This window comes from Melanerpes formicivorus, unplaced genomic scaffold (assembly GCF_026170545.1).
Source record: "Melanerpes formicivorus ecotype bairdi unplaced genomic scaffold, bMelFor1.0.p_v2 SCAF_38, whole genome shotgun sequence".
NCBI classification, from domain to species: Eukaryota; Metazoa; Chordata; class Aves; order Piciformes; family Picidae; genus Melanerpes; species Melanerpes formicivorus.
In genome coordinates this window covers 2,477,552-2,497,381 of record NW_027142390.1, presented here as the reverse complement: position 1 = coordinate 2,497,381, position 19,830 = coordinate 2,477,552, and the positions used below count along the sequence as shown (strand labels likewise).

Here is a 19,830-nt window from a genome sequence, read left to right as displayed (position 1 = left end):
TGTGATTTATATTGCTCATAATCTTCAACTGGCAGGCTGCTTGTTGTCTCCTTTCCTCCTGATCCTAGGCTGTTCATCTGTGCTGCTGCTGTTTGGTGGCCAGGCTACATTCCCAGCAGAGGTGGAAAAATAGCTTCTCAGATAGCTTGTTTGTGTAGTATGGATCTATGCTACGCTTTTATCCTTAAAAATGGGACACAGTTAATATGCCCAAGGCATAGTAATTATTTCTCAGTGTAGTAGTAGTGGGTGTTGGCAAATTAATATTTAACAAATAAACTACAACAATTTAATTATCACTTTTTCTAGTTAATTTTGTTTAAGAGGACTGATGTTTGTTTAATGAAGACCTTTCATAGCTCTGAAGGTGTTGATAGATTATTTTGTTTTGTCTGGGTTTTTTTTTTAAGGAATTAAACTTTGTTGAAGGAGACAGGTTTTACAAATTATACTTGTAATGGGAATTAAAAGTGTGTTAGCTCCTAATCTTCCTAAATGAAAGGTCATACTGTAAAATGGATTTAAGAATTAAAATTAAATGGGTTTATTAAAATTAAAGTATCCTTAAGCAGTGTTTTCAAAGGCGTTGGAAATATTGATGTTTATTGCTGTGGCTTGGAAATAGCATGTCTGTGAGCTGCTGTCTCTTTAAATTATTGTGTATTTTTAATGATGCCAATTATTCCTGTTTGGAAATTGATGGCATAAACTTGGTTCTCTTCTGGTTTATTCCAATTAACCATAGCTCACCTGTGGGCACCACTGTAACTGCCTTCCCTTCTCATCTTCCAAAGTTGACTGAGTAGGGAGAGCAGAATGCTGGCAGCCGTAACTGCTGCTAACTACCTCTTGTTTCAGCTTGTGTGAAGGTCCAGATTGCCACAGTGTAATTGCTTGTGAAGTTTTGAAGATCCTATTTCTGTGGCCCTTCAGCAGGAGCAACAAAAGACTGAGGCAAAAAAATTGGGAGGAGCAACTCCTTTGGCAGTCCCGCTTGAATGGCTTGTTGCTGGGTGTTTTCACAGCCTTCATGAGTTAACACCAAGTTGATAGGCACAAGACTGAGTTACTGATAAAGGTTAAGAATGTAACTTGTGTGGCTTTATTGAAAATAGGGCTTAATTTGAAAGTTCTGACTTGATTTTTTGGTGTTAGGTAGATAGAGGTTACTGTGAAGATGCAATACTGTTGTAGTTGTTACTGTAAGTGTAATGTACTGAAGTTGTGATACTGCACTTCATATAGTGTGTGTAAACCTTACTAAAAGATTAGATTATGCCATATCATTAAAGTGTTTGCTCAAACATTAACTTACTAATTGACACCTCAGAAAGTAGCTGTAGGTAAAGAATTACCAAGTATCTGTTTCTTCTGTGTGTCTTTGGGGCATGCTAACAATCTGAGCTTGGAAGCATCTGCTGGCAATTAGTTAAAATTACTGCTGAAGGAGATTGTGGTTTACATGGAGATTGGTTGCTGAGATTTACTTCAGAGAGCATGATCTGCATTGCTTAGCAAGACAGACTTGGGCAAATAAACATGCAAAGGTGTATAGCAAGATGTATGTATGAGTCATGCTTACAGAATTAGGGAGCATTGTGACAAGTGGCAATTCTGAAGATATTTCCATGTTTATAAAGGACACATTGCTTCAAGTGAGCCCACAGCACCATGCTGGGGTGAAGAGGCTAATAGGTGATAAATTGCAGCTGGGATGAATGGGGACTGGTTTTCATATGTGTGAAATACATGTATGTGTGTGTTTGTGTTTTTGGTGTAGGTGGTACCAGTACTAGACTGTTACAAACTTACATTTATAGACCTGTTCCTGAAATGGCGCTGGAAAACTGCACTGTGTTAAGCTCTGTAAAACACTTCCAGCACCGCTTCTTGAATTTCTTAAACAGCATTAAACTGCTTACTTGTTTGGAGAGATGTTCGATTGCCTAATACAATCAGTGACTGATAGCACTACCCTGTAAAAAATTAGCTTTTCTAAAGGGCTCTTTAAGAAAGTGACAAAAAGCAGTGGCTAGGCACCGAAACCAGTCATTTCCAAGCTGCTGTGGACCCAAGTGTTTTAAGAGTAGGGCTGAATAGCCTTTTGGAGCAAGCTACCAAGGGAAATAGTACGTGCTCTGCCTTCACAAATTGTTCAGACCAGCAGTGTATAATATGCTGGAAAATGTGTTTTAGGCAAATAAAGGTTACTGCAGTTGATGCAGTCATACTGGATAAAACTGAAAGGATAAAAATGGAAATGTAACTAGAAAATTTAATGATGGATTTTGCTTTGTTTATGTGAACCTGCATGAAGAAAATGCTGGTCAATAGCTGCTGTGTTGTCGCACAGCTAGTGAATAAATCATTCTTACCTAATTTATTTCTGTACATAAGTTCTCTATCTGTCTTAAGAAATAATATCAATGTCCATGGCTTACCATCCATAGTGAAGATGATTTACTTTGCAGTCTGGCTCTACGTGCTGCTTTTGCTGGTAAAAGGAGTGTTTGATGTGACTGATAAGCAGTTCTATCGATTGAATCTTAATGTATTTGAATTAGTTTATTGCTTCTATAAGTAGAAGGAGATTGCTTAATTGGTATTCTTGCTGCTTTAAACTTTGAGTGGATTTTAATGAACTCAGTTTTACCAAAGGCAGTGTATGCCTCAGCGAGTGTGCCTTACCCTTTGCCTGAAGTACTTTTAATGTGTTCAAATTCTGTGCTTCATGTATTTACATTATTTCAACGTTACTGCATCATGAATATGCATCAGCATGGCATGTTCACATGCAGGATACTTGCTATTAAGTCTTCTAGGCTAGTCCACATAATTCTATCTAGTGTTAGTCAGAACTGACAGGTTGACAGGTTGGACTCGATGATCCTCCAGGTCTCTTGCAACCTCGGCGATACTGTGATAACTATTTCATGTGCTTTGGGACTTAGGAAGAAAAATACAATGCCTCTTGCATTTTTAAAAATAAAACCTATCTGCCTGTGGTTTTATGTTGAAGTATGTACATGAAACTATTGCTTTAATTTTTTTACCTTGCTTGCTTTCTAGTGAGAGGTTTATGGTGAGGTTAAACAAGAACGGAGGCCCCAGGAATCCAGAGAAGATAGATCGGATGTGTGCACTTTTCACGGTACGTGTCTGTTTCCTTGCTTCTTCCCTTACAGTGCTATGATTGCAGCTGTAGTCACACTCAGGGGAAAGAACCCAATTCTTCCTCTGGAATATAGGCAGTAGAACTGAAGCTGTTTCCTAGTGTTCTTATGGTTATAACTAAATGTTAGTATAAGAAAATGGATGTGCTTATAAATTATTTAACGACTAAGTAAATACTCTGAAGCAAATCTTTTAAAGTGTATTTGTTCCTGCTTACAGCTTGACATTTTGAATATTTTCGTTGCATGTACAGGCTGCATTGGCCTGAACATAAAGCAAGGCACGTTTTTCAGCATCTCAGTTAGCAAAATACACCACCACACCTGCACACACAGCCAAACAGAAAATATCTCCAAACTGAATTCTGTCGTGGCCCGTTCAAGGTCCATGTAGCAGCCCCAGGTAGATGGTGCAGCAGTAGCCTTCTAGGTCAGCAGCATGGTGTGTGTGATGGAACAGGAAGAACAGGATGTGCTGCAGAAGCAGCAGCCAAGTTGAGCTACAGAGGGTTGCTTGCAGTAAGGAAACACTGTGACTTCCTTAATTTATGCAGCAGGTCTGTATAGCTGCCCTGTCGTGACACAAAGCAGATATGACCAGCCATACCAGCAGTCTTTAACCATCTGTGCCACAAAGACAGGTTAATACTATCCATCCATCTGTGGCTCCTACCACATGATGCCTCAGTTGGGAGTGAAATAGTCAGATAAGATTTACTTCCTTTTAATTCTTCTGAGTCACCTTTCACCTTGTTTTATGGTTTTGATTATGCCAAAATAGTAGTTTCAAAACACTCAGGCTTTAATATGTGGTCTGCACTGGTCCTAAATACTGTTAAAAATTGCCTCAAAATCAGGTGTTAGATCATGATTTTATCTGTCACTTCTCAGAGTATGGAAATCTAGAGACACTGAACCTTAACAGCTCATCACAGAATAACTGCAAGGAATTTCAGATCCCAAGTGTGATAAACACCTTCCATCGTGACTCACCTTTAGTTAGTGCACATGCTAGAAGCTCTTTGACAGAAGTATTTTTACCTCCAGTGAAGCAAAAAGATGGAAGAGAGCTCGAGTATAGGCTGTAATTCTGGCAGCAAAACCCTCCAAGGTCAAGAAGAGCTGGACACTGAAATAGGCACAGTTCCCAGCACCATTCTCTTTTCTCCTTTAGGAAGATAGCTGAATTTCTTGTCTTAAGAAACAGAGCATACCAAGCCAGATTAAAGGTGCTTAGTTCTGCCTCCACCTGGACATAAAAGATGCAAGTCAGTCCAAAACCAGGAATGGTATTGGTGCTGACATCAGTAGCAATTCTGGTTTTAGTACCACTGCTGAAGTGCTACCAGCTGGTCAGATGTCAGCAGAAGTGTCTTAGTGTTGCTGCTGGCACTGATGACTTCACTGTTGGTAACTCAAACCAAGCTTCCTCCTCTTCTAAGATAAAGGTGTCCAGGGGGCAAGCTTCTGTGCTGGTGTCTGAATCATGCAAAAACATGGAGTGTAGGATTGAGAATTACTCTAAGGATTATTCAGTTCATAGTGATTTTGGCACTTTCTGGTCTTTAAAATTCATCATTCTTGAAAAGACTTTCACTGCCAAACTACCCATCTACACCAAGGCCACCCTCCTGGTGGATGTGGGGAAAGCTGTGGATGTAGTCCACCTGGACCTCAGCAAGGCCTGTGACACAGTCCCCCACAGCAAACTGCTGGCCAAGCTGTCAGCCCATGGCTTGGATGGGAGCATGCTGCATTGGGTTAGGAACTGGCTGGAGGGCTGAGCCCAGAGAGTGGTGGTGGTCTTTACATGCTTTCAAGAATACAAAAAGAATAATGGTATGCTATGGCCAGGGGCATAACATTGTTCTGGAAGAGATCTGCTTCATGTTAGGAGTGGGCCAGCTTAGTGCAGAAGAGGCCTGCCCCAAATGTTGCTGATGTGTCTCTATAGCACCTGTCCTTCTGACCAGAGACCACTCTCAAGGTACTTTGGTACTTAACTAATACCAAAGCTGCTACAGCATCAGCTCTCCAAGATGCTCACATGTGTCTGTCACTCTTTCTAGTAGAGTGTGTACTCTAGATAATTTTCCCAGTTACCACAGTTCCAGTTCTATCTGTACAAAAAACTTCTGAAACAATATTTTTCATCAGTGTATTCAGTGAATTTTCCAAAGTCTGTAGAAAAGGAGCAACAAATAACAGCTTTTTGAATAACCATCTCAGCTGCAATGCTTCTATGTTATGATAATTCCTTAATTATGACATACTTCCAAAAAGAGAGAGTTCTATAATTCTCATGTTTGTCTTGACTTTATTGATTTTTATTGTCCTCTCCCCAGTCCTGCACCATCTTTCTAAAACTCTAATCTGTCCTAGAGGCAAGAAGCCCCATAGTTTAGATAACTCAAGGTAATCCTGTCTTTTCCTGCTGCCTCTCTTGCTCCTGGGGCTTCAGCTGTCTCCTTGTGCAAGATATCAACATTACTTAGGTTTTGGGTTTAGATCTACTGTCATGTCATACCAGAGGAAAGAAGCTGCTTCCTCCAAGCATTAAAGCTCACTCAAGCAAACAGCCTATGCATGCTTTTAAAAGGTTCCTGTGGGTGAATCAAAACATCATTACACACTTAGTCATGCTGGTTTTGTTCACTGCCTTACTCTCTGTGGCCTACAAGGTTGGCAACTGAAATTAGTAAAGCTGCTTAAATAAATGATCACTGCCAGATTCGACTACTTTGGGGGTCATGGTGTTTGATTTGATTTGATTTTTAACAATCCTTTATAGAAATCAGCATTGTAAGGAACTAAGCATTATTATAGAGTGACTCTTTTCCACACTTACTATGGAGGGAATAAAAAATTAGGGGTGATTTTCTGAAGAGCCGTGCAATTAGAATTCCTATGACATTATTTTGTTAACCAATATCAGTTAAGAAGACCAGAAGGATGTGGGAAATTAACCCCCTGTGGAGGCAGTGCTAAGAAGGCCTTTCTGGAAATGAATTTGTTTATAATTGCAGTCAAGCAAATAATAAACATAGTGTGTCCTCTTCTGGGTCTGAAGTCATGAGTATGGATTACCTGAAGACTTCCAGGGAGGTGGTGGAGTCACCACCCCTGGAGGTGTTCAAGAGGGGATTGGATGTGGCACTGGTGTCATGGTTTAGTAGTCATGGGGTCTTGGGTGACAGGTTGGACTTGATGATCTTGCAGGTCCTTTCCAACCTTACTGATTCTATGACTTCCCCACAGGGGTTGCAGTTTTTGATTGTTTGTTTGTTTGTGTGGTTTTGCTGGTTGTGGGGGGTGTTTAGGGGGGGGAGGGGGCTATGTCATAGTAAGACTTTCTTGCCTGATGAAAAACCTCTTCTGTACAAAATGAAATATGAGGCCATCTGGGCCCATGGTTTTTGCCTGTGACACAGTATATTTTTTTTGTGGAAATGAAAAGCAACTGAAGTGTGAACCCATCAATATGTGCATGCCCTACCATTTTCTGATGTTTTGACAGCTGCCCTTTGAAAAAATAATTCCCTAAATGGCTGCTAATGAGAAGTGGTAATCTGAGAGTATAATAAAATTGCCCCTGCCAAATCACAGATATTTTCTAAACTCTACTACTGTTTAGAGCACTCTTAGATTTCCCCCAGCACCACCTTTTGGAATGTATTGTCAGACAGTACTGAGATGCAAGCTATGTAAAATCCCTTCTTGTGGTAGTAGTTTAGTTTCTCCAAGACATGCAGGATAAAGCCTACCATATGCTGCACTGGTATGTTAGGTGATGAAGAAAGCCTAGAAAGTATGTTCCCATATTCGTGCAGCAGCAAAATAAGACTGCAAGAGAAGATGCTAAGGAAGATTTATATAGCTTAATTCTTTGGCTTCTGAGAGACACGATCTGCTCTATGGTAAGCATACCAACCAGCATATTTGCAGCTCCCTGCATATGCTGCCCAGGCAAATACAGTGCTCCTCTTAAACAGAGTGAGAAGATGCAGTCGTGAATTTATTACTTGCCTGCTCTAATTTAGCAACATAATGCTGTTTGAAAGGGCCTGAAACTTCTCCTTGGAATAAATTCTCTTTATGCCTAGTTCTCAGTCACTATGCCCAGATTTTACTGTGCTGTATGTCACTATAATCTGAAGTTCAGTGTCTGTGCATTGCCATCGTGTCCTCAATTGAGGAATTTTGGTTTCTCAAGTCACACGGGAAAGAAATTTGCTGTGTGACTTAAAAGCAAGAAGCACTTAGACAAATTGACCCTTATAATTCTTTGAGTCTTCTACCTTTCTTCCTCTTCAGACCTTAGCCTGTGAGAAACTGCACATACCCCCACTCATAAAATGGAGACTCAGTCAAAACACATTTGGAGTTCTATCTAAATTCTGGTGTGTTATTTTTAGACTAAGACTGCAGAAGGAGAAGTCAAAGCCCAAAAACATAAAGCAAAAGCGAAGGAACTCAGTTAGGGACAGGTTTGGGAGCTACAGTCAGGGAACTGGGTGAAGGAAGCCAGGAAGGGTTGCAGCTGAAGTAACTCAGGAGTTTACATTTCTTATGCTCATTTAACAGAGGCTAGTAATGTGTTCAAACTGAGGATTAAATGGACATTTTTAAGTGTTTGCCAGTACTTTGATACATCACTGCTAGTCAATGGAGTTAGTGTCTTCCATTTCCTTTCCTTTGAAGAATATTCTAGGCACATACAATCCTTCTATACTTTATTTTTCTTGTCTGTACATTATGAATAACAATGCTTGCTCTTATTTAAAGGTGGAGGGGCTAAAGGAAATGAGAGCAATATTGTGCAGCCCTTATTGCTCGTGGGAGTTTTGCAGGCACTTATGTTGGAGCTGCAGTGTGTTCTCTTAAAAAATGTCTGTGTTTTTCCTTACCTTCCAGGATCTCAGCAGCAAGGACATGAAGAGGGATTTGTACATAGTTGCCCATGTAATTCGAATAGGTACAGTATGATGAAATCTCTGAAATATATTTAATTAGCATTGGGTTTGCAGTATTTTTTTTAACTGCATGCTTTAACTAACTGACAATATAATTATTTAACCAGTTAGAAAACTCAGTGATAGACCATGCATATCTGCTGAGATTAATATTCAGACCATATGCAGCAGTGTTACAAATGTGTGTAACTGATGACTGTTTAACAGAGGGATTTTTCTCTAAGTCTGAAACAAACACTTAAACATCACTTTTGGGGAAGGAGGGAGCAACTAAAAAGGCTTTTTGTTCAACATTCCAAAATCTTAAATGAGGTCTTTTTACTGATGATACAGAGCTAGTTTAGGGGGCAGGACATCAGCATACCTGGCCATTCACATCAGTCAGAGGCTGTTAGATGTATATAAAGATCTGGGGTGTGTTGTAGGAGTCTGCAGTGCTTCCAAGAACCCACACTGGAGTTTAGTGCTATGCTACAAGAGGTAACAGCAGGGAAGCTGTCACAACTGTCAGGTGTTCTTTCTACCTGCTGATGCCAGAAAGGAGCATCAGCAGCAGTACCTGCCTGCTGGAAGCCTGTCAGGCTTGCAGCCCAACACTTAGCAGATTACACTTTGCCTCTTTCCACATTCTGCTGGCTGATAGTACAGAGCTGTGCAAAAGAGAGGTCTGGGTGTGTAGTGCCTTCACCTGAACCCTACCCAAGGAAGAAAGCCCTTCCTGGCTAATTCACTCAACTACTCACTCTTTACAGAGTGAGTTTCTCTGACTGCTTGCAGGCCAAGCCAAGCTTCATTTATTCTCTCTGAGATTTGCATTAGCAAGACTGGAAAGTGTTTATGCTCAAAGGTGAATTTAGGGTGTCTTACATGGTATAGTGCAATGCTCAAGTAGTTCCTGGACAGCTAGATGAATTTTTCAGCCCAGCAGTGTGTTTAAGTGGAGTGGCTGTATGACATCTGGTATGGGAACTAAATTTCTAGAAATCTCTCTGAGATGGAAAGTATTGAACAGAAAAAAAGCTCTGGTCAAAGTAGATATTACTAGTGAGAGGGAGTTGAATGGTTCTAATTAATGAATGTGTGTATTGTCACTAAGAAATTAGCAAGTAAATATTTTCCCTAGGTTGAATATAATGTATTTCAAATATTTAACCCTAAAATGTTAATAACATAGAGGAGGAACAACAAACACTCTCTTCAGTTGTGTTATTCTAAACAATTGAGTACTGCACCTTTCATTTTTTTCAGGTTTTCAGTTACCTGAAAAATGACTACATAGTGTTTGCAGGGTATTCAACCCTGTTTCCATCCCATTTGCTCCTCACATCCATCACCAGCCACAGATACCTTTTCTGAAGTACAGCAGGTTTAGACAGCTCAGTGAAGCCACAGCTTTGTTGTGCTGTCCTGTGAATGACAGGATGCCTTCTATGTCACAAATGTGTTAGAAAGATTGGGTTTTCGTTACCTGACTCATCATGCCATAGTGTCCAAAAGGTGTAATTACTCTGTAGTGCTGGAGATAATAAATGAAGCTTTAGTTGAGGCTCAGATTTTTAACCTTGATGCAGGAAGTGCTGGACAAGTTATCATATATAATGTTACAAATTGGCTTAGGTTATCTTAGGGATTTTTCTGGTCAGAATCACTGACAATCATCAAGCAGCTTTGTGCCTCAGAAATCTCCTTTGTGTGCTCCAAGACAAATGTGACGACACACAGTGTATACAGTCCCTTAAAGCAATTGTGTGCAGTGAAAGTTCATGTAAATACTGAGCTATAATGGAAGGTGAATCTCTGTGTGGATGCAGAGAGGTGAGTACCAGCTGTATTGTTGGCTCATTCAACAGATAATTTGGAGTCAGCTCAGCTGGACACACAGATGTGTCATGGAGCTGCAAATCAAAGATGGCCAGACATGACGATGTTCACTTTGCCCTTGAGCGTTCTCTTAACTCAGTGAGGTGATGTGCTTTGATTAAAGTATCTCAGTGGGTCAGGCAGGTTGAAATGGAGCTCTGGAGTTGAAACATTGTAAGAAGAAAGAGTGACAAGTGGTGGTAGGTTGACATTGGATGTCAGGTACCCCCCAAATTACACTATTAATCCTCTTTAGCAGGACAAGGTGGGCTAGAAAATAAGATAGGAAAAGCCCTCAACAGTCAAGATAAAGGGAGCTTAATAAAGCAAAAGCCACATGTGGAAGCAAAGGAAAACAAAAGATTTATTCTCTTCTCATATTCAGGTGATGTCCAGCCCCTTTCCAGGAAGTAGGGCACATAGCAGATGCTCTGGAGGACAAGTGCCCTAATAACAAATGTCCCACTCTCCTCCTTTCTCTTACCTAGAATGGGCTACCCAGGGAGGTGGTGGCATCACCATCACTGGAGGTGTTTAGGAAGAGACTGGATGGGGTGCTTGGTGCCATGATTAGATAGTGTTGGATGATAGGTTACCCTCGATGATCTCAAAGGTCGTTTTCAACCTGGTCCATTCCATTCCATATTTCATTGCTGAGTAGTGGCCATGTGGTCTGCAATCTCACTTTAGTCAGTTTGGGTCAGCTGTCCTAGCTATGTTTCCTCCCAAGGTCTTGCTGACTCATTCCCAGCCTACTGGGTGAGGTGGGGGAAATGTTGAAGAGACAGCCTTGATGCTGTAGGAGCACTGCTCAGCAGCAGCCAACACACAGGTGTGTTACCAGCACCATTCCACGCACCAGTACAAAGCCCAGCAGTGTGAGAGCTGCTATGGGGAAAATGAACTCCATCTTGGCCAGAGCCAGTACAGAAGTACAGGAAAGACTACAAACTGTAGTTGAAAGATATCTGTGCATCCTCAGAGAGGCAGTAGAACAGAAAACCAGAGTGGCTGCATGTGAATCTCTGATGTTTGAAATCTGTGTTGATTTTTAGGTCGCATGTTGCTAAATGACTCAAAAAAAGGACCCCCTCACTTACACTATCGCCGCCCCTACGGCTGTGCAGTGTTGAGCATCATGGATGTACTGCAGTCAATCTCAGAGATAAAAGAAGAGAAGGATTTTGTTCTCAAAGTTTACACGTGAGTAACTCCTGGAAGGAAAAGAAATAGGGCAGAACACTTCGGTATCTCATCATCCAACACATACAAAAAAGTTATTAAATATCAAGGTATTGTAAACTGCATTACTGCTTAATCCTCACAAAGTAAATGAGCACTGTTGGCACTGGGTTTTATTCCTTTATTATTCTAGAAGCTCATAGAAACTAATGAAAATTGTCACAGATGCTTCAGGTATGTGTAATGCCTCAGAAATTATTGAATATTGCCCTAATACATGTGACATGCAGCACTGCACTTCCATTTCTGTGGTTTACTTAGAATCTGCTAAGCTCAAACCCAAAGAAATTAGCTGTATTTCACCTGATAAAGGGAGAAGCTCCTCATGTCCCATTTTCTATTCCCTGTCAGTCATGGTGACCAACAAAAGAAGTAGAAAACAACTGAAGTCAATAGTGTGTGACCAAAAGTTCTAAACCAGGCAATGTTGTTTTGACCAAGAGTCTATCTTCAATTATTGGTGATTTTGACCTTTGAACTAACAAATTCTTACTATGAAATATGGTCTCACAGTCATCATAAAGAGACTGCAGACAAACTATCTGGGGACTTCAGGGAATGCTTAAATCTCTTCTCAGTGAGGATAAATACTGGCAAGATCTGCTCTGCAGATGGGCTGAGATACAGCTGGCATTACTTTGTGGTCTGTAGCCACTATTCCAAGTAATCAGATAATTTGGGGAGGTTATGGAACTCTTTTTCTTTGAGAAGTGCATTCAACAGCAGAAAATGTGACATTCAAGGGAAACTACCAATGAAAAACTGTCTTTCACTGTACACTGAAAGACTCTTGGGTATCTCTTCATACATTAGAAATCTGTAAGTCAAAAGTCTCTCAGATTCAGCTCTTTGCTTTTTCTTTTGCCAACAGTTAGGAAAAGTGCAGCAAAAATGCCGAGTTCTAGGGAAGAAGATGGCCTTTCCTCTTTGTCAATAGAATCTGGATAATCTTGGCATTTTGTCACCACTGAGTTTCAGTTTATCTCAAACCAGTGGGTTTTGGTTGTAATGTTTATGCTAATATTGTCCCTGTTGGTGTTAATATATTGCAACTGCAACATATTGAATGTCTGCAGCAATGGAACTTTCTGAATATCAGAATTCTCTTTTGATACCCCTTTAATGCATCTCCAGCTTTTTAGTCCCTGAAAAATAGGAAAGAAAGAAAACTTATGAAATACTGGACTTCTCTGTATGGTAGCAACAACATCATGCAGCCAGCTAGTGCAATCCAAAGTACTATGATCAAAGTCATCACAGGATAGAGAGCTTCTCATTTCTTCCTCTTAATCTGAGCTCTGTTAGGGTGGATTCTCATCACACCACCCAAAGTACCAGCTGGATCTGTCTGAATGGTTAAGAAGGCTTATACCAGCTGTTGTTCTTCATGTCTGCTTCCCTACAGCCTTTGTTTCTGACATCCACACATGGTTCTTGCTACTTTCTGTTCTGCTTGTGACAGAATTCACCTTGCTAATCAGAGCCTTGCAGTTTTTTATCACTGTCATCATCAGAGAGATTGGCCATTGGAATGTGCTGCCCAGGGAGGTGGTGGAGTCACCATCAGTGGAGGTGTTTAGGAGACTTGATGGGGTGCTTGGTGCCATGGTTTAGTTGATTAGGTGGTGTTGGATGATGTGTTGGATGTGATAATCTCAAAGGTCTCTTCCAACCTGGTTTATTTCTATTCTATTCCATTCCATTCCATTCTATCCTTATCCTATTCCTATCCTATCCTATTCTATTCTATCCTATTCTATTCTATTCTATTCTATTCTATCCTATCCTATTCTATTCTATTCTCCTGAGTTGTTTTAAGCCTTGTGCATCTTTAAGTTACTGCTGTTTGGAGTGTGTTCTTCGTAAACCTCCAACAGAGATCTTCAGAAGAGCAAATGGATCTGTCTGAAGGGCACCAGCTTCCCCCTTTTGCAAATTTAATAGCTGTTGGTCTTTCATGACAGAAAATTCTCACAGGTTTATCTGCTTACATCTTCTCTTTGCACATCCATTTAGCTAACCTGCCTTCTCTTGCTTTGTAGACTAAAAGTGAAGTGACAGATTTGTGTTTTAAGTTTGAAATTGTATGTGAGCACTTAAAAAGAACTGAACTGATTTTCTTACCTGCTGCTCTCATTTGATTATTGTTAGAATGCCTCAGGCCAATGCAAAACCATCATAAAGATTAAGGGGGGAGGTGTGTTTGTGTTTGTAAAGGAGCAGTAAAAAGCCTTCCTTTTGTTTGCTAGCTGGGTAAAGCTAAATCTTAAAGCTGCCACAAATGAGGCAGTCAGCAGCCAGCCAGAAAAGCCTTTTTTGTGCAGAGAAGCCGGAAAAAATCTGAGAGACTGAAAACCTAACAAAGGCTGAAACAAATACATGGTGTTTCAATGGAGATTCTTACTGGATCCACAGGAGAGAATGCTTATGGCTAGAAAAGAAAAACAAATTCAATTTTCTTCCCCAGTCTTTCTCAGCTTGCATTATTATTTAAAGATTTATGTCTGAAAAGTACTCCTTTCTCACAGTCCAGATTTTCCTGCTTGCTAATCCCACAGTCATGTCATAATCTTACTAAGAGGATATAGTACCACAGCTCTGGTTATAAGCTCATTATGTAAAAGCATGGAAGTTTACTTTTGTAATTCTTTTTGATAATATACATGTAAAATATTTTAAAACTAAGAGGGGAAATTAAATTCCCAATCCATTTTTTTTCCCTGAGATCACTTGATTTCATATTTTCATCTGACTCTTCATCTTTAGTTTTTTTTGCTCAATGAACTTTACTCTTTGTGCCAATCTTCTATTCCCCTGAAAATCTCTCTTTTATGTTATCTTTTTCAGACCTTTTATTTTTTTGAGTCCTATTTTCTCTCAACTCTTTATTTTCCTCCTTCTTCAGTACTACCTCTTAGAATTCCTTCCTGCTAATGAGGTTTGTGGCCTGAATGCCTTTCCCTTTTGATACCCAGTTGTTGCTATTTGCCCAGCTGGACAAGAGTGTACATTGCATTTCTGGCCTCATCTGTTTGACATCAGGGGCTGATGAAGTATGGCAAACATTCCAAATGTTAAATGTACTGCAGAGCCAGCCAACCTGAAAAGGTGATGGATGACTCAGGGAAAAATTCTTACTTACACGAGAAATATATTTTGTAATGTATTTGGTCTTTGGGCAAATGAAATGTTAACACAGTAAAATGCATCTCAAGCAAGCTTTGTCAGGCCAGCATTTCAAACAGGGGAGAATATTCTGCTTTGTGTTTGGGAAATGCAAAGTGCAGCTTTTGTTGGTAGCTGTACAGCCCAGTGATTTGGGGATGACTTGGTTACAGGTTAATTTGCAGGCATAAGTCATTGGAAGCTGAAATCTATATTATTTTGTACTCCAGAGGGTGGTACAGCAACCAAAAATTTAAGAGGCTAAATATTTTTTGTAGTTTCAGTTCCAAGGATGGAAATGATGCAGAAATTGTCCTATAGGTTTTCAGAATAGACCAGGTTGGAAGAGACTTTCGAGATCATCGTGTCCAACCCATCAACCAATCCAACCCACCCAAACAGCTAACCCATGGCACCAAGCACCCCATCAAGTCTCCTCCTGAACACCTCCAATGAGGGTGACTCCTCCACCTCCCCAGGCAGCCCATTCCAATGGCAAATCACTCTCTCTGTATAGAACTTCTTAACATCCAGCCTAAACCTCCCCTGGCACAGCCTGAGACTCTGTCCTCTTGTTCTGGTGCTGGCTGCCTGGGAGAAGAGACCAACCTCTGCCTGTCTACAACTTCCCTTCAGGTAGTTGTAGAGAGCAATAAGGTCACCCCTGAGTCTCCTCCTCTCCAGGCTAAGCAACCGCAGCTCCCTCAGCCTCTCCTCATAGGGATTGTGTTCCAAGCCCCTCACCAACTTTGTTGCCCTTCTCTGGACTCGTTCCAGCAAGTCAACCTCCTTCCTAAACTGAGGGGCTCAGAACTGGACACAGTACTTGAGGTGTGGCCTAACCAGTGCAGTGTACAGGGCCAAAATGACCTCCCTGCTCCTGCTGGCCACACTGTTCTTGACGCAGGCCAGGATGCCATTGGCCCTCTTGGCTGCCTGGACACACTGCAGGCTCATGTTCAGCCTACCATTGACCAGTACCCCCCAGGTCCCTCTCTGCCTGGCTGCTCTCAGCCACTCTGAAGAGTTATTTACAGGAGAATATTATTTGCAGTGGGATAAATGACTTAATATGTCAGCAAGAGAAGTAAACAAAGTAGAATTAGTTACTAGCTTTTCCTGACAATTAAACTGGATGTTGGCTACAGAACACCACAGTTGCTGAAAGAGGTTTTGTACTGCCTGTTAATGCCTTTGCTCTGTTGTGTTTGGGGTTTGAGAGTGTTTTGGTGAGAGCCAATATGCCAGCCTGTTCAGTTCCAGGAGCCAGCTCTGTGCTTACCTCTTCTGAGGTACCATGTGGATATACGATCTCTCCTTCCAGAAAGGATATAGTAGATGCAGAAGGTACAGAGTAGTGCAACTACAATATTTAACAGTGTAGAATAATTTCATTATCAGAGAGACTGAGAGCATGGGGAGCTTCAGTTTAAAGAGGAGAAAAGTAGTACTGATAAAGGACACAATCAGAACTTGCATGGAATTCGGGATGACCAATGAAATTGGTAGAAGATGACACTAAAAAGGGTGGAAGAAAGCACTTCTTTAGAAAGCAGGTTCTGATCATCTGGGTTGTACTGCCACAGAATGCTGTGAAGACAGGCAGTATTAGTAGGTCCAAAGTTTATGAACAGCAGGTCCATGAAGAAAGGAATAGCAACAGACAGGGTGTACTCTCTAACAGCCTAAGCCCACTGCAGACAATGTAGAAATGTTGAAAACAAGATTTAAGGTGAGGTAATCTCAGTCTAAGTGCACCAGATAACCTAGGGATACAACCTGATCAGCATTTTAATTAAATGGATACTTCTGGATAGCACCCTGGGAGGCAGTAACTATTAATGGCTTTTCTCCTTTTTCCATTTGTTTTTAACTGTCTGTACTTTGGTTTATTCTAAGTTGTCTCTGTTCCCTTGGCCTTTATAGTAAGTAATCAGCATTTGGGGAGAGTGTCAGTAAGTGTGCCGTAACAGGCTTTGTGTGTTATCTCCTTATTCCTGGTGCTGTAAGGGTTTGTAAGACTGGGAAGCTGTCGAAAATTACCAGCTACTACTTGATGTAGATAGTCTTAATTCCTTTTGCCACACTGTTCTTCAGTTATGTAATGCAGCAGACAGACAATCCCTACTGTCTTCACAGTAGCTGGTTTCGATCTTACTCTAATTCTGCCAATATTAGGTACTCCCAGGGAGAAATAAAACAAGGGACAAACATTAATATGCTTGGGAGAAGTTTTACAAAGTGACTGAGCTTTCCAAGCTCCTGTCTTGCTGGGAGCTGAAGGCTTAGAGTCTTTGTTTCAGTTTGGTTTGGCTGGATGTTAGGAAGAAGTTCTTCATAGAAAGAGAGATTGGCCATTGGAATGTGCTGCTCAGGGAGGTGGTGGAGTCACCATGACTGGAGGCGTTTAGGAAGAGACTGGGTGGGGTGCTGGGTGCCATGGTATAGCTGATTAGACAGTGTTGGCTGATAGGTTGTACTCAATGATCTCAAAGGTCTTTTTCCAACCTGGTTTATTCTGTTCTATCCAGTCCATATACTGAATGGTTGTCTATTATTGGAACTGGTACTAACAACTGATGTTTATTTTTTACCTCCCACTGAGTGGAAATAGAAGAGATCTGTTGGCAAGTAATTGTCATTTCTCTTCTGGAAATGCATTGGTGGTAATGTAACAGAAGTATGACAGTACTTTAAAATGTTTTGCTGTAATCACCTGTAGATGGATAAACAGTTGTGAAAAGTTCCACTCAGAGGATACTAGGGAATTTTGGTGTCCTTCCACTTTTGTTTTTAAAAGTTGGGTGGAATTTCTCTCCTACATCAAACCCCCACAACCTTTTGTGTTCTCTCTGCAGCAAAGTGAGCTTTCTGTCCTGTGGTGGTTCAGCAGAACCTTTTAACTGGCATTAGTGTTCTTTGATTTCAGGTGTAACAACGAGAACGAATGGTGCCAGATCCATGAAAATATTATTCGCAAGTCCAGCACCAAATACACAGCCCCCAGCTCAAACTATGGTAAGTGTCTGCTTGTACATCTTTTGTCCACTACAGCTGAAGGTTTCCTGTAGGAAACTGCAGAGACATTCAGTGAGTTGTGAGATTTTGCTTGTGGTAGTTAAAAGCTTAGCTGAAATTCCTGTATGTTCAGTTTGCAGGTGAAAAATCTGTATTGTGCCTGCCAATTTAACCAGAAACTGAAAGTAAAACCACTTGTTATCTGTCCCTGTCAGATACAGCTGGCAATGTCACTGATTCAGCATGCTGAATTTCTCATGGTTGTGTCTTGTGTTCTCAAGAGAGGTCAGCAGCAGGCATCTAGTGGCTTGCTGTAGTACTAGCTTACTCTGCATCTCCATTTGTTGGCTGTTACAGTTGCTGTAAGAGTTTTCAGTCTGTCAAAACTGAGCAGGAATCAGCATTGACAGAACCCTTTAGGAGGGTTTTTTGGAGTTTTTTTGTGACACTGACTTAAGTTATTGTGACCAGACTTGGCTGTGCAGGAAATGAAGAATTGAAATTCCATTCATCAGAATTTTCCTGAATAAAACTGCCTGCCTTTACTCCACTCCCCCCACCCCCATGCTGCCTGCCTTTCCTCCCCCCACCCTCCGGTGCTGCCTGCCTTTGCTCCACTCCCCCCACCCCCATGCTGCCTGCCTTTCCTCCCCCCACCCTCCGGTGCTGCCTGCCTTTGCTCCCCTCCCCCCACGGTGCTGCCTGCCTTTCCTCCCCCCACCCTCCGGTGCTGCCTGCCTTTCCTCCCCTCCCCCCACGGTGCTGCCTGCCTTTCCTCCCCCCACCTTCCGGTGCTGCCTGCCTTTCCTCCCCCCGCTGCTGCCTGCCTTCCCCCTCCCCATGCTGCCTGCCTTTCCATCCACATTCCCTTGAAAACTCCAGATGTAACACCTACTTGAGGCTTGCTCTCATGAAGAATACCATGCTTCCATGTCAACAGAGGCAAAGCCAGAGGTTAAAGTTGTCTTAGCATATTTGCCTGACTGTCCAGAAAATAAGCAGTGTTTTCATACCTACATCTTACCAAGAAGACTCTCTGTCATAGTTTCAACATTAAATGTTTCATTAAGTAGTTGAGGAGAATTAGCTGTCTTAGTGGAGTTTTTGTCACCTTTCAGATTCATTTTTCACTTCCTAGTGAATTACAGAAAAGTACAGCAAGTAAATCTTGTCCTATCTTGTTAACGTCATTTAGTGATTTCTGTAGCTGGCTAATTCAGAGGTGTCATTACTATTCCATTCCAAATGAAGCAGCTGATAGGAGACAATTCTGCTTTGTTACAGCTTGTTTTGCATTCACTGCTGAGTGCCTGATTCATTGGTGTAAAGATGGCCAAAACCTGATGCTGCCTCAATTTCACGTGTTTGCATATTGAGATCTTGCAGCGCCCTGTGCAGCTCACAGTCCCACAGAAGATACCAAGCACAACAATAGGCAAAACAAAACCATTTTCAGATCTGGAATTCTATTATATGCAAAGCTAGTCCCCTTCCTGTTACAGTTAAGGTCATCCACTGCTTATCATTAAAGTATTGTGGTGAGTTGTTTCCCGCTTTGCAGCCTTGGACTGTTGCCATGCATTCGCAGTGCCAGGTGTCTGCCTAAAACTTTCTGCTATTTTTTAATCCCCCAAGCATGAACTCTTCTGAAGAGCAGAACAGAAAGGAAGCAGGCAGCTCTTTACTCTTGCCTTTGGCTTTTTAAAGTAATTATTTCAAATGTTTCATTAAGACCTAGTGCACCTTGGGAACAAGAGGGTGAAACATGCAGCGGTATTGATTTGCTGGGAGGGGCAGTGTTGCAGGCTGAGGTGGTTTAAGCACAACTAACACTATTTGGACCTGTCAGAACTTTACAGTGAGAAAACACTCAAATCACAAGTGTGATTGGGTTTTTTATTCCCCCTTCTCCTCACCCTGAAGAAAAGCTCTCTCTCTCTCTTTCTCTCCTCACCTTCCCAGGTGTTGTGTAAAATAGCCCTACAGATCTGCTGCAAGGAATAGGGGAAAAAAGTAAAACTGAAGGATAGGCTGAGTAGAAAAAGAGCACTGGAGAGGAGGTTTGAAGAAACAAGGGGAGAGCAAGAGCCTAGGCAGATGATTAATTTTTTGGGGTGGAATATGTGGGAAAGTAGCATGTATGTACTGTGTGTAATAGCACACTGGGAAACTCCATACTCTGTTACCTCCAGTGACTGACTTTTGTAGCTGATGGATTCATTTTGGTGGTGTTTGTGAAGCACTGGGGAGGATGGGTGCAGGGGAGTCTGAACTCTGGCTCTTTGCAGTGGAAGTTTTTTAATTGATTTTGATTTGTTTCCCTTTAATAACAAATGAGGATCTAAACCAAGCCAATATTTCTGTGACTGGCAAAAATGTTCAAAGCTGATTTCTAACGA

General features: G+C 41.4%; 1 protein-coding gene across 12 annotated transcripts in view; it reads left to right on the top strand.

Annotated features, from left to right (window-relative positions):
• The window catches only part of DOCK3 (dedicator of cytokinesis 3), a 207,297-nt gene that overhangs the window by 100,158 nt on the left and 87,309 nt on the right, over positions 1-19,830 (top strand). For all 12 annotated transcript variants that reach the window (XM_068157820.1, XM_068157819.1, XM_068157818.1 and 9 more), the window contains exons 10-13: positions 3,070-3,151; positions 8,088-8,148; positions 11,062-11,209; positions 17,343-17,431. In XM_068157820.1, coding sequence (XP_068013921.1) covers positions 3,070-3,151; positions 8,088-8,148; positions 11,062-11,209; positions 17,343-17,431 — 380 coding nt within the window. The remainder of the gene's footprint in view (positions 1-3,069; positions 3,152-8,087; positions 8,149-11,061; positions 11,210-17,342; positions 17,432-19,830) is intronic.